General features: G+C 35.9%; 1 protein-coding gene across 6 annotated transcripts in view; it reads left to right on the forward strand.

The window, feature by feature from the left end:
* TLL1 (tolloid like 1) overlaps positions 1–13330 on the forward strand; it is a 134461-nt gene that overhangs the window by 90766 nt on the left and 30365 nt on the right. For 4 of the 6 annotated variants that reach the window (XM_051618948.1, XM_051618950.1, XM_051618949.1 and 1 more), the window contains 3 exons: positions 5872–5974; positions 7386–7502; positions 8509–8654. In XM_051618948.1, coding sequence (XP_051474908.1) covers positions 5872–5974; positions 7386–7502; positions 8509–8654 — 366 coding nt within the window. Of the gene's footprint in view, positions 1–5871; positions 5975–6479; positions 6692–7385; positions 7503–8508; positions 8655–13330 lie in introns of those variants that run through there. The other 2 variants (XR_007889430.1, XM_051618952.1) reach the window with 2 other exon arrangements.

Raw genomic sequence — 13330 nt, forward strand, 5'->3', positions numbered from 1 at the left:
CAGTTTTGTCAGTGGTCTCCCACTCCACATTGGACACAGTTTTCTCCTGATTGGATTACTTCATTCTATGCTTTTCTTCCAGATCAGGGTTGTGGTAGACACAAGGAATATATGTTCTTGATGTGCTAATAGATCCTGAGGAGCTGTAAGAGCATTTGTCACCCTGGGGGATGAAAGTAAAGTCATTTGTAAAGCCTTTTCCTTCTGGGCAAGAGCCAGAGACAGAAGGAAAAATAAACACACTGTGCTGGGAGGGTGTGGGTGGCTCTGCATGTTGGCAGGGAAAAACAAATTAAAACAGAACAAGAGAAGGTTTGCACAAAAGATGCAAATTAGTCTAGATAAGTAATTTTATGTTCCCACTATATTTGTTGCTTCTTAGACACTGATGTAATGAAAACAAAAATGTCTTAGGTTTCTTTTATATTCCTCAGTTAAAAAATTAAAAAATGGTGGTGTTCACCTACAATTATTATTGGCTTTTGAAAACAGTAGTAATACATGAATTAGGAAATGGTTATGCTTAAGTATTCATAACATACTCCAACTTTGTGTAAGCCTATCTGTGGATATTAGTCTGATTGTGATATATTTGGAATACATTATGTCTTGAGATTGCAAACACCACTGGAGCTGTATTATACTCTACCAAAGCTTAATGGGTGAAAGCCCTTGTCCTGAAGTCAGCAATGTAAGAAGACTGGCTCCTTTCCCATCTTACCCCCCAACCCAAATGGGGAAAAAGACTAAACAGACTTTTCTAATTTAAATTTGACGTGAAAAGTTGTGTCTGTAAGGCATTGTTCTGACCTCCAGCTCTCATAATCTCCATACCGTTCAGCAAGAACACAGTAAATTATATTTGTGCTAATGTCAAAAAGTCTGTTTTGTCAGTGCTATTCCCATAGGATATTTTTGTCTGCCTTGATATAAAGGACCCTATCCGCACCGTGTTCTTGACGTAAACAGCAGCAGAAATGCATATATCACGGTACCTTGGACACACAATATGCTTGACTCCAGATTTTCTCAGTAAATTATTATAACTTATTAATGTTATGAAGGGAAAATAAAAATAACTTTGTTTTTGTTCCTTTGTTTGCTGCTTTGACCCTGATAGATCTCAGGAATGTTGTGTGGAGGTTAGAGTGTGTATAAGTACATCACATCATGTTATGATACGTCAGTGAGCACTTCAATCGCCTAAAAATAAACTGAAAAAGCATCAGTCCTGATTGTCTAGCTCTTGTCTCTTATGTATTGAGATTTAACATTGTACTGTTTGAACATTATTTAGAGGACTTCTATTTTTATTTTTATTTAGAGAACTTCGGTTCAATCTGTGCTGCTTTTTGCTTTTTGAAGTCCAGAGACTTCTCATCTTTGATGGTAGGAAACTGAATGCAGGATGGGACTGCAGTAGTGCACACTAGCTACAGCATTCTTTTTATTGATAAACATCATAAATTGCCAGCCCATCTTAAATTGTGCGTCCCTATTACTAAAACTAGGCAGTTCGTTCACCTCATTCACCTTTTATTTTCCTTCAAGATTTAAGACTGTGCCAAACAGCTGTACACAGTATATCTCTACACAAAAAAATCTCTGGAAGAGAATGGTGTTAGTAATGCTGTATGCCCTCTGCCAGGGCAAATCCTGCCTTCTGGTGTGTAGAAATTTTGTTGGCATAAGGAGTTGCAACTGTGCCAGTTTTGTGGATTGTTTGTTTGGTTTGCTTGTTGTGTTGTTTGGTTTTTTTTAATCTACCTTTGTGAATAGGTTACATTACTTTCCAATTTTCCTTAAGGCTTTATATTAATTAAAAAATTGGACAGATAAATCCTTGGTTGATATGGGAAAAAATGCCACCTGCAGAAAAATTAGTTAGTACTGCCTGGTGTTTGCTGTATATTTTGTGCTTTGTTATCCCAGGCAGTAGGAGGTATGACACATTCTCTCTGAAGCTGCAATAGCATAACTGAATCTGCTGTGTAATCAATAATTCCTTAATTGTGCTGACAAATGTCCATTGATTGTTTTTCCTACAAAGACTTTCAGCCATCTGGTTCCTTTGAACAAGTTCTGCCTTGTCTTTAGTGTTATTTAATACTTTGCAGAATTGCAAATCAAGTATAAATATATTTAATAATCTGTTTGGTTCCTGACCAGAAATCGTGCTGTGACAGACTAGGGGTTCTGCCTATGTATAGCTAATGAATTCTGGTCAACCTTAAGGAATTGCTGTATCATCAAATACCTTGGCATGTCAGAGTGAGGAAAGTCTGTGAAGGTTGTTTCATACAGTTGCAAAGGCAGGGGGTATTGACGAGGCTCATTAAATTGTAAGTTTCCCTTAAGATAGCAACACTTTGAGACAATGATATGATCACACCTAAGAAAAAAAAATCCTTTTCCCAAGTCTATCCTGGCAACTAAGGTTTGGAAGAAGACAAATTTCCAAACAGAAATCAAAGAAATCTAATGTTTAAACTGTGTGATGGAAAATAGAAAACTGGGGGCTAGACTGGTGAGACCTCCAGGCTCTACAAAGCTGAGCCAATGGCAGAGGTATAAAATGTGGCTTCCAACTTGCTTCCAACAGAGCCAAGTGGGCTAACTTCAGGTGCTGGGGAAGGTTGTCTGACCCAGCTGTCAGCATCTCATCTGGGCAGAGAAAAAGGCTACCCCTTGTGAACCACTCTGCCTGCACAGCTGGGAAGAGGTGGGCGTAGGTGGAAAATGACAAGGAGGCTGCTGAAGGCAGTAGAGTTTTCAAGTAGTATGGCTGGATACACAGAAACTCGGGGGGGGGGGGGGGGGGAAGGTACAAGTTTAGAAGGAATCTGAACTGCAAAGTGGATGAGATGAGGAGAAAAAAAAAAAAGTCTTTGTAGTTGATGGATCCTCTTTATTTGAAGGAAAAGTTGAAGAAGAAACAGTGTGCAAAGGACGAGCAGAATTGTTATGCTATTATCCAGAACCTCTCTGCCATCCTCAGAGGCAGATTCAAATAGCACTTGGAAATGTAATAAAAAGCTGAAGCAGAGGAAAGCATATGAATGATTATAGTTTTAGCCAGATCTGCATATATATCATGGAGAATGACATGAAGAGTAGGTGATTTTGGTATTCTGATAGTATTTGTGCACTTACTCCTTCAGTACATGTCCCTGAAGACGTGCCTGAATAGTAAAGGCCTGCTTTACCTACTCTAGCTTTAAAAACAATAATTTGATATATTTTCTATATAAAAGCTCTTTATTTTTCTAATTCACAGAATGATTAAATGGATGAGCATCTAATAATCTTTTTAAATTCCATGCTTACGAACACATCCCCTTTTTCTATAACACAAAATTAATTGATTTTTTTTTTTTCCTTCTGACTTAATTTGCTTTCTTTTTCAAAGTTCAGGGAATGGGTAGCTATACTGAAAAACAGTTCAAAATATTACAATATTGATTACAGCAGGCCTTTCTGTATAAGGAACAAGTTTTCCTTAAATATATTAATTCCTACAATAATTTATGTTGCAACAAAGACAAGGTATTGCATAGCAGTTTTGCCTGATTTCTTATTAGTCTGTGATGAATCTTCATTTTTATAGGCCTTTATGGTTCAGAGTGCCAATGGCAGGCTGGACATGAGTTACTATTATTTAAATAGATTTCCGAAGTTTCAAACGAAAACTGAAGCAGACATTCCTTGCATATAGAGAGCTGAGACTAAATTATTGCCACCCTTTGTGGCCCTAAAATGACAGAAGGAAGGCCAAAAGAGAAGAGACCAGTCTATGTCTGTTACATCTGCTACACTAAACACCTACGAAAGCTGTTTGTGGGATGTTTCCATGGAGAACACAGTGCTAAATGCACACTGCTTTTTAAGCAACTCTCTTGTAGGTTTTTTTGGATGTGGTAGCAGTTGTGGATAAGAATGTCTGGCCGTACTCAGCCATCAGAACAGTTATTCATTTATTCAGTGCTATCCTGATAGTCCTTGGCATGCTTCGTGTCCCATACCTTCATCCCACAAGGCTGTGGCTGCCAGCATAATGCGCCTCTGTGTACAGGACTTCTGACTGTTAGGTTTTTTGTGTAGCCTTACTGATATTTTGTGTTACCCATGGCATCATGGTAGTAAAGGCAAAGGCTGAATAGAATCACTTGTGAGCTTCATCTTCCACCCAAACAGCCAGTGTCAGCACTACGGGATGAGGAAGATATAACTTTCTAATATTAAGTCACAAAGTTTCTCATTCTCTATTGTAAACAAGAGATTTTTGAGAAAGTAATTTCTTGTATGTATGTATTTAAGCTGTTTTTTTAGTGTGGAAAGTAAGTGAAAGCAAACTCCCTGCTAGTCTAATGTTAAGACACAGTGTTTTGGTATGAAAGGTTGTTTCCATTTTGCATTTGGAGCAGAGCCTTACCATGACTCTTTGCCACTTACATACCCAAACTACTGAGCTTTATGTTATCTTTAAATTTGCTTCCTGCAATAGCTAATGGTTTTTATCTTCTTAAAATTAAGCAGTCTGAAAAAGCTGTGCCTTTCTGGTTAGTTATTGTACTGTGTTGTCATTGGAGAGGCATAAGGTACCTTCAGGCCCATTGTTCCAATTATGGTGTTGTATTTCCTCCATGCAGCTGGACTAATGGTAAATTCCACTCCTTTCAACTGACACTTACAGCTGCTTCATAGGCTGCCATGGAGATATGTGGGAGGTATTTGCTGCTGTGCAGCAATTAATTTTTGTTTTACAATAAAGGGTTTCAATTGTGAGTTGCTGGGATCATCACTAAATAAAAAAACACTTATAAACTCATATGTGAATAAAGATTTTTAGTTAGGTTAAAATATTTATTAATTTAACCTGCAGAACTGATTTGAAAGAAGATTAATTCTTTTTCCAAATACACGTAAATCCAATGAAAGGGTATGAACTGGAAATTATTTTATAGCACAAAATATGAATCATTTTTTATGTTCTTGTTTGAACTTATCCCTGAAATTGCAGGACATGATGCTAAGATGGTCCCAGACAGCCAGGGTGCAAATTGTCACTATTGTGTCATCCTGTGATCCGGGATAAATCTTATTTCTGTGCTAAAAGTGTATGTTTATGGCATTTTAGGATTACTCTTTCTAAACCAAAGTGGGATCATGTGATCTAGGGTAGTCCTGATATTAAGTGTTGAAAATATGCCTATTTACAAATGTGCTGAGTAAAATTGGGAGTCCAAGTTCAAAAGTTTCAGAAATGTACAGAACATAGATTTCTGAATAAAAATATATGTTGAAATTTCATTAAGAATTACTAAAGGACTGTGTACAATTTGTTTTAGTGATACTACTTTCAGCATTGCTGTCCACCATTGTTAATGTTTAACTTGTCTGAAAGGAAATTATCTTGTCAATCCAGTAATATAATGAAAGACAAACCAAAATAAAACAATTATTTATTTACAGCTGTCAGTGCTGATTTTGTCAGAAAGGAATGGAAGAGGAATTGGCAGAAGAATTATTAAATAATATGCTTAAAATTATGTTAGTACATAATTTTACCTAATTAGCATTCTCAAATTTTTATTTCTCAATGAAAATTTCCCTGTAAGCAATGAAATGTGAATAGTGAGTCTTGAATCTGCCCAAATACATAAAATTAAAAAAAAAAAAATAAAAAAAAAATGTCCCCAGACAAGTTTTACTTCTAAGAAATAACAGAGGAGAAGTTAATTAAGTGTCTAAGTAGTTGGAATCCTTTAAGAGGTGACCACTTTGGCTTCAGTTCTATGGAGTGTTGTGATTTATTTTTTTTTTTGCTATTAACCACACGTGATTCCATTAGATGTTCTCTTCTGATTGCAGATTGTTTTAAACTTCACCACCATGGATCTTTACAAGAGCAGTCTGTGTTGGTATGACTATATTGAAGTAAGAGATGGCTACTGGAGAAAATCACCTCTGCTTGGTATGCGACTGTTGAATGCTGCACTGGCCAAAGTTACTACACTCATTCAGTTCAGTGGACTTGATTGCTCTTGAAGTCACAGCGTATCTCTTTTGAGGTGTTTAGAATGTATCTAAGCTTGGAGATGGAGAAAAAAACCCTCTAAATGGCCTCAAATAAGTTGTTTACTTGACTTCAAGCCTTGAGCGTTCCTATCACTGCAGCTAGCTATTATTCAGCTTCATGTGTGGAAAGATAAAATTTACAAAATATACAACTCTTTGCTTTGGTTATTGGTATTAAAATATGAAACCATAGTTTTGTTCACAGAAATGGGGAACTAGTATACAAACAAATCTATAGAACAGCTGATGGGAAATCCATGGAGTCTGTGATGAGCACATGTGCTGTGGTTGAGAGCACCCACTGTAGAGTTGTACTTGTCAGCTCTGTTCCTTTACTTTTTAAATTTTGAATAAGAGTTTACTTTTATTTCCTCCTTGCATGTCTTTCCCTGCACTTGCAGAGAGAAGACATGCAAAGCAACAAGTTAGAGTTGTAAGTAATATGCAGGAAGCTGCAGCTATCCCTTTCTTAATTCAGAGGATTGATGGGGAGATTTCACACCCCATGATGCCACTGCCCAATCCAGAGGCTCAGTTTGACATCCCGTGATCTTCTATGATTGAAACTGGGGATTTCAGAACACAGGAAACAGGAACGTCTCCAACTACTTGGGTCAGTTTTGTTGGTGTTTTTAGAATAAAGACGAAAACTATTAGTGTCCTAGCAGCCACAATTTAAAAATAAAAGGAAGAAGAGGAAGCAGATATAGAGGACAGCTTTTTAACAATAGCGCCTATTTTCTTGATGTTAAAAAGAAAAGAAAGGAGAAACAATTAAGGCCAGAGATTAATTTCCCTTTTCTCATGTTCCCTTCTCTGCCACCTAGACAAACAGAAATTTCACCTACCGGGACAAAATTTAAGAGGATAATATAGTCTAGGATCTTTTGGATGTTAGTTTTTAAATCTCTTTAGTCCTTAGAGACCAAATAAGCAATAAGCATTATGATTGTGACCTAGGTTATGTTCCTCTCTTAAGATTAGTACTCACTTTCCTCTCCAAAATGCCTGTTTGTATGTATAGAGACAATCTATAACTGTAATTTTCCTACTTAATTCCCCTGAGGTTTATGCTTAGACTAGTGAGCCTTACTGCAATGAACAGAAGTGCTGAGAGCTTTATAACAAAATCTTTGTGCATTAGGTCCTGGTATGCAGAAATATGTGTGCTTAACCATAAGCATCTGAATAGTTCCACTGAGTTGGTTATGCTGCCTCTGCTTACAATGTTAAACACTTGTATAAATGTTTGCAGTGTTTGGCTTCAGAGGCGGCAGAAAATGCAGTTACTGGTTGCATGTTTTTAGGGAGGTTTTGTGGTGACAAACTGCCAGAAGTCCTTGCATCCTCTGACAGCAGGATGTGGATCGAGTTCCGCAGCAGCAGCAACTGGGTTGGGAAAGGTTTTGCAGCATTTTATGAAGGTAAGCCTCTTACAGCATTGAAAATGGCTTGATTATGGAATAAAAATATTAACTGGATACCTTTGGATATTAAATAAAAAGTCAGAAATAACTGACTATGAAATTATTATTTTGTTATTAACAGAGAGAGTAGGTGGTAATTTATATTTTGAAACTCATTCAGTGATCAGATTTCAGATGACCTGTTTTCCAAGGACATCACTGATAATATTCATAAGCTTTTTTCACCAGTAGTTTACGTAAATAAACTTGCATATTATTGTGCTTAGTGTGTCGAAGGATTTCTTTGAGTACGTTCTGTTTATTCCTCAGAAAAATCTGACCTCAGTTTACCATATGCTGTGGGATTACTTGAGATACTCCCCTACACTGAGTATATTAGCAAGCAAACATTACCTGTTTAAAATGATCTGTTTTCTTAAATACTGAATCTATGGTAGTAAACTGTATGATTTAATTGATATTCACAGATCTTCACATGATTATCAGTATGGACCCTGAAAAGTGCATTTACTTTCTATTAAAATATTTTTTGTTTATATTAGCTGTTTCTTCAAATTCAGTGTAAGCTTGATGTGATAGACTGTATGTTAAAATGTGTAGATCAGTATAAAATGAGATTTGTGTCTCATTTGTCTTTTTCTGAAGGTTGATTAATATTAATGAAGAATGTTTATCAAAACTATTTCAAAGGTCAATAAAAAGTAGAATCTAATTATTTTGACCTTTTAAATTTAATCTGTAAAATGTATTGATTTTCAGGTCTTCCTGAACTATGTAGACATGTTTAGATCTCTTAGAAATGCTGAATTACATTAGTTAAATAAAATATATATAGTTCTTTAATTGGATTATGTTTTCAAGAACTTGTCCCTGGTAGACTTTTTTGAGTTCTATACAGAATAATACTATCATTAGTTTTAAAAAGCAGAGCATAAAATGTCGGTGTGGGCATGGGGAAAAGAAAATGTCATTATTGACAATAAGAATTTTATGCTTTTATCAGCTATTTGTGGAGGTGAAATCCACAAAAATGAAGGCCAAATCCAGTCTCCTAATTACCCTGATGACTACAGACCGATGAAGGAATGTGTGTGGAAAATAACAGTGTCAGAAAACTACAATGTAGGATTAACCTTTCAGGCATTTGAGGTAAAGCCTTTTGACTCATCTCAGAAAAGCATGTAGTAAAGTGTCAGTGATATTTAAGGGAATCCCCATAAACCTGTGAAAAAATTTAAAAATTCTACATGAAAAATAAGCTTCAGAATTTAATATTGCTCTTCATGAAACCTTCCTTTCTGCAGAAATTTGCCAAATTAAACTTGTTTCATGTTTTCTCTTGAATTTGAATATTTAAAATACTGGCAGTAGTTGCAGTTTAGCAAATGCATAATCCAGTTGAGCAAGGCTGCTTTAATATTCTGTTAAATGATACAGATTCTTTATCTTTGCTTAATCATATTGTTAAAAAGAAATGTCTATCTGGAAAGAAACCACTGTGGTTTTTGGCTTCTATTTCGAGAAAAAAAAAACAAACAACAAACAGCAAACCTACTTAAATTCAGTTTAAAAACCTATATTTAGAGAGGGAAGAAAAAGCCAAGGTGAGTCATACTTGTCTGTCTTTATTATACATCTCTCTGTGTATAATATTGCTAAACAGTGGTAAACTATAGTATAAGAAAGTACTGTTTCATATGTCTTTTTTATGCATACACAATACACTGAAGTTGATAGATACATGCAGAAACATACTTTGAGTTCACTTGTTTTATTTGCATATGCTTCAGAAGTAATGGCATGGATGCTCCTTTTAAAAATCTAAACATTTTGACTTTATGGTGCACATAGATATAAAGATAAGTATAGTAAACAAGAATATAATTTCCAACCTGCACTTTTAGTCTTACAGGCAGACTTCAAAGGTATGGCACATTTTTGCTACGCCTAAGGAAAGGTGAGATAACAAGGCTTTGGGATTTGATCAGCAAATATGTATATAAACAATGGAAATTTTAATAGCTTCAGAGATTTTACTTCATTTTCCCTTTTTTTTGTATCCTGAATTAATGTAAGTCCTAGTGCAGACAAGATCAGCTCTCCCTGCCCACAGTTTTCCAACTGTTGTTCAATCTCTACATGGCCTTGCTCAAGATTACTTAACATAGTATGTCAGTCTCTCTTTTCAAGCACTGTTGAAAATGAACAATTTTTTAAGTAACTTTATGCAATTTGCTGACTAGATATAGAGCTGGTGATCAGTATTTTTTAGTGTGATCCCAAGAGACATGGCACTATGCCTCTGCATAGGAGACTTACCACAGTATTTGATCTCCATGCAGGTGCTCAGCATTGGTCTACATGCACTGTACATCATCACTTAAACTGTTCAATAACACATGGGAGCATCAAAATTCTATCTCTTCTGATCTTTCAGGACTTTTCCTAATCACTGAATTATGGACTACTTGCAAGTGTGAAGATGGCATGTTCATGCCTCACTGTATAGAAAATAATTAGAAGTGAAGGACCAGCAGATGAGAACACCCTTCAGTAGGCGAGTGGTTAAGGCTTCAAGAGGAAATGTCCATTTTTTCCCTCAGGCTGTTTAGTGTTAGGGCACTCTCTAGAGGTGAAGCATGTGGACTGACACCTAGTAAGAAGAAAGAGGAAATTGAGTAGAGAAGTACAGTTGCATGGTAGTCTCAAGTTAATGCCTCTGTTAGATGTGTTTTGAAAGAGAAAATAAGTAATTTCTGACCATAGGGACTTGAAAGGCACACACTTTTCCAGGGAGAGTCTGACCTCTGATCACAGAGTGGCAAGATGACCTTGAGCACCAAATGAGGTGCCCCAGAAAGGCACAAGACTACTGTTATATCTGTCTCTGCAGTGTTTCTTACTGGCTCATCCACAGACCTCCCTCCTGAGAAGGAGAGTTGCTTTGGAAACTGCTCTGGTGTGCCTTGCCTAGACATTCACCACTGGGTCCAATTTCCATTTCGGGTCCAAGTGCCTGAACGTAGGTGTTCTGTTTTTTGGTACTAAGTCTCTCTCTGGACTGAATACTTGGTGCACTGCCCAGTAAAACAAAAAGTTGTTTAAAAATCACAGTTTTTCGTGCCAGCTGAGATCAAAAAAAGTAAATGTCAGGCCAGAGCTATTGCAGTGTGTTTGTGAGAAAATTACTTCTCCGCCTTTTGAAAGGTACAGTTAAGTAAGAGGAATTCTCATTATTCATATGTAATGCTAGAAAAAATAACTGTATAAATAACCTTCCCTCCACAATGAAAGCACTAGGGAAGCTGACAACTTCAAACTGTATCAATGAGGCATCTTGTTTTGCCTGCTGTGGGCAATGCATTTTCCACTGAGTGTGGTATTTTTCTTATTTGGCTGCCTGATGGGCAGCTACAGTTTTCAGTATCTAGATGAAAACAGTGATGTTGGGACTGGTAACTCCCGTCTTTTTGGTTCATTGTTATAGTCACCTTTGTTGTACTGTTCTTTGAGTCCTTGTATTATAATTATTTTTTTGAAGAACTTCTGTTGATATGCAGTCTCATCAGCTAAGGCAAGCCAGAAGGTTTGTAGAGCTGAGCCATATTAATCTTCCTCATTTGAGTGGCCCCATTAATCTTTCTGCAGATAGAGTTATGTTATTTTTACATAAATCAGGGAATAAGTTTTATCTGATCTTCTAATTCCACTAAGCATATATCTGACGTTTTATGGCTGAAGTTTATCTGAGTCACTTATGTTTACCTGTACTGAAATTTGACTCTATCAACAAATAAATTAACAATGACCAAAAGTAATTGAAAGAATCCTCCTGAAATACAATTGCTCCCGGATTTGCTCTGCAAAGTCTATTCTTTCTCCCTCTTCTTTTTCATTATCTATTTATTTATTTACTTACTTACTTTTTAATAAAATTATTATTAATTCATTTTTTTATTTTCTGTTAGGGGAGTGCTACAAAGCAAAGGTAGTCTGGAATTTTTAACCAATTGTATTTTACACAGATTCACAGAATCATTCTGGTTGGAAAAGACATTGAAGATCATCAAGTCCAACGATAACCTAAATCCACCAACCATTGTTTTTTCCAAAACTAAATCTATGTACAAAGGATTTTTGTTGCTATTGAGAATGATTGTTGAGAATATGTCTGGTTTATTATTTCACCAGGAAATTTCTTAGTGTTTTCTTGTGTTTATGCTCCTGTTTTAGGGATTTTTCTTGTATTTTCTTAACTTAGTTTTCTAATGCCATTCAAATTCTTAGTTTCCTCTAAGGCCTTCAGGAGCTCATCTTTCACTCTCCTATAAGAAATGCAGGGTTTTTTTTTTTTTTTAAACCTGTTTGTGCTTTTTTTTGCATTTGCTAATATTTTGAATATTTCTTCTTATCCATATATAAGATCAGTCTTGTGAAATGTTAATTCTCCAGTAAATAACATTTACAGGATCAGTCCAGTTACAACTAAACTTAATGAGAGTTCATTACCTTGAGGGGATTTTCTACTCTTGTAGTAGGATGAAGAAGAGGCTATTACAAGTGTAATAGATGTCTGAATGGCAGTGTTCCCAGATGACAGTACCACAACATCTTAAAACCTGAAGTACACATAAGCAAAGCACATTTTGTATTAGTTCTTTTTAATTTGTTACCAAGTGCCTTAATGCCAGTTATAATTTCTCAAAAATGCAGTGCTTATCTGTTAGTTTATATACAGGTGTAACAATTTAATCCCTTATTATAATAAAATTGGTGGTAATAATGGCATTGTTTGTAGTAGTACTACAATAAAAATAAAATAATATGGTAGAATGGCCACCTTTTGTTTTATTGAAAATCTATAATATATTGCAAATTAGTGGATTTTTATTATTTTAGGAAGTCTAGCAACTTACTGCTATACAAAGTGTATTTTTGGCTGTTGTCTTCTGCCAAAAATAGAGTGATTCTCAGAAAAGGCACTAACAATCTCAATGGGAATTCGGTACATGTAACTCAGAGTTGCACTTGGCTTTTGAAAAATCAGATTTGCCATATTGCCCCATAGAACATGGAAAACATGGAACACGGAACAAGACAGATGTTAATTAAAAGTCCTGAGTTGTGAAATGATTACAGAAATGTGTGGGGAAAAGACGTAATTCCTTCATTGCTATTAGTAAGCTTTGGACCAAGTCGCTTCTTTCTACCTCAGAGTGCAATATGATTTTTACTGAGATAACAAGGCAGACTTTGTTTCAAACTGGAAAATTGTATTGTGTTTAAACTTTATTATTTAGATTAATGAAAATTTAGAATCAGTATTAAAGTGTCAAAAACTTACCAATGCTCAGGTAGACTCATGCGTGGACACATTAGTTGCAAACATATAAAATGCCATTGAAGTCAGCAATGGATGTTTGGGCCCCAGATCCTCTTTTCTCACTCATTTCCCAAACTCTGACCCAAAGCAATTCCCGAGCAAACAGCTAAGAAATCAGAGTAAATGGCAGCATGGATCATGCCAGAGAAGTGAGTGGGAGAAAATTACGTATGTAAATGCTTGAAGAATTGGAAAGTTGGAAAGAAGACAGACCAATTTTGTGTGTAAGTGCCATATTTTGATGCCATTCAAATGAATAAAATCAAACAGTCCCTTTCCCCAGTTTTCCCTCTTACATAAAAGAAGCTGAAATCCTAATGTGTTAAATGAAAGCTCCTTAGTCTGTGGTGGTTAGTGAGCTTAGTGCTGGTCATAATGCACAATTAGGGCAGAGTATCAGCAATCACTTGTACAAACTGTGCAGCTTATGTGCAAGAAAACC

Source organism: Apus apus, chromosome 4 (assembly GCF_020740795.1).
Source record: "Apus apus isolate bApuApu2 chromosome 4, bApuApu2.pri.cur, whole genome shotgun sequence".
Lineage (NCBI taxonomy): Eukaryota > Metazoa > Chordata > Aves > Apodiformes > Apodidae > Apus > Apus apus.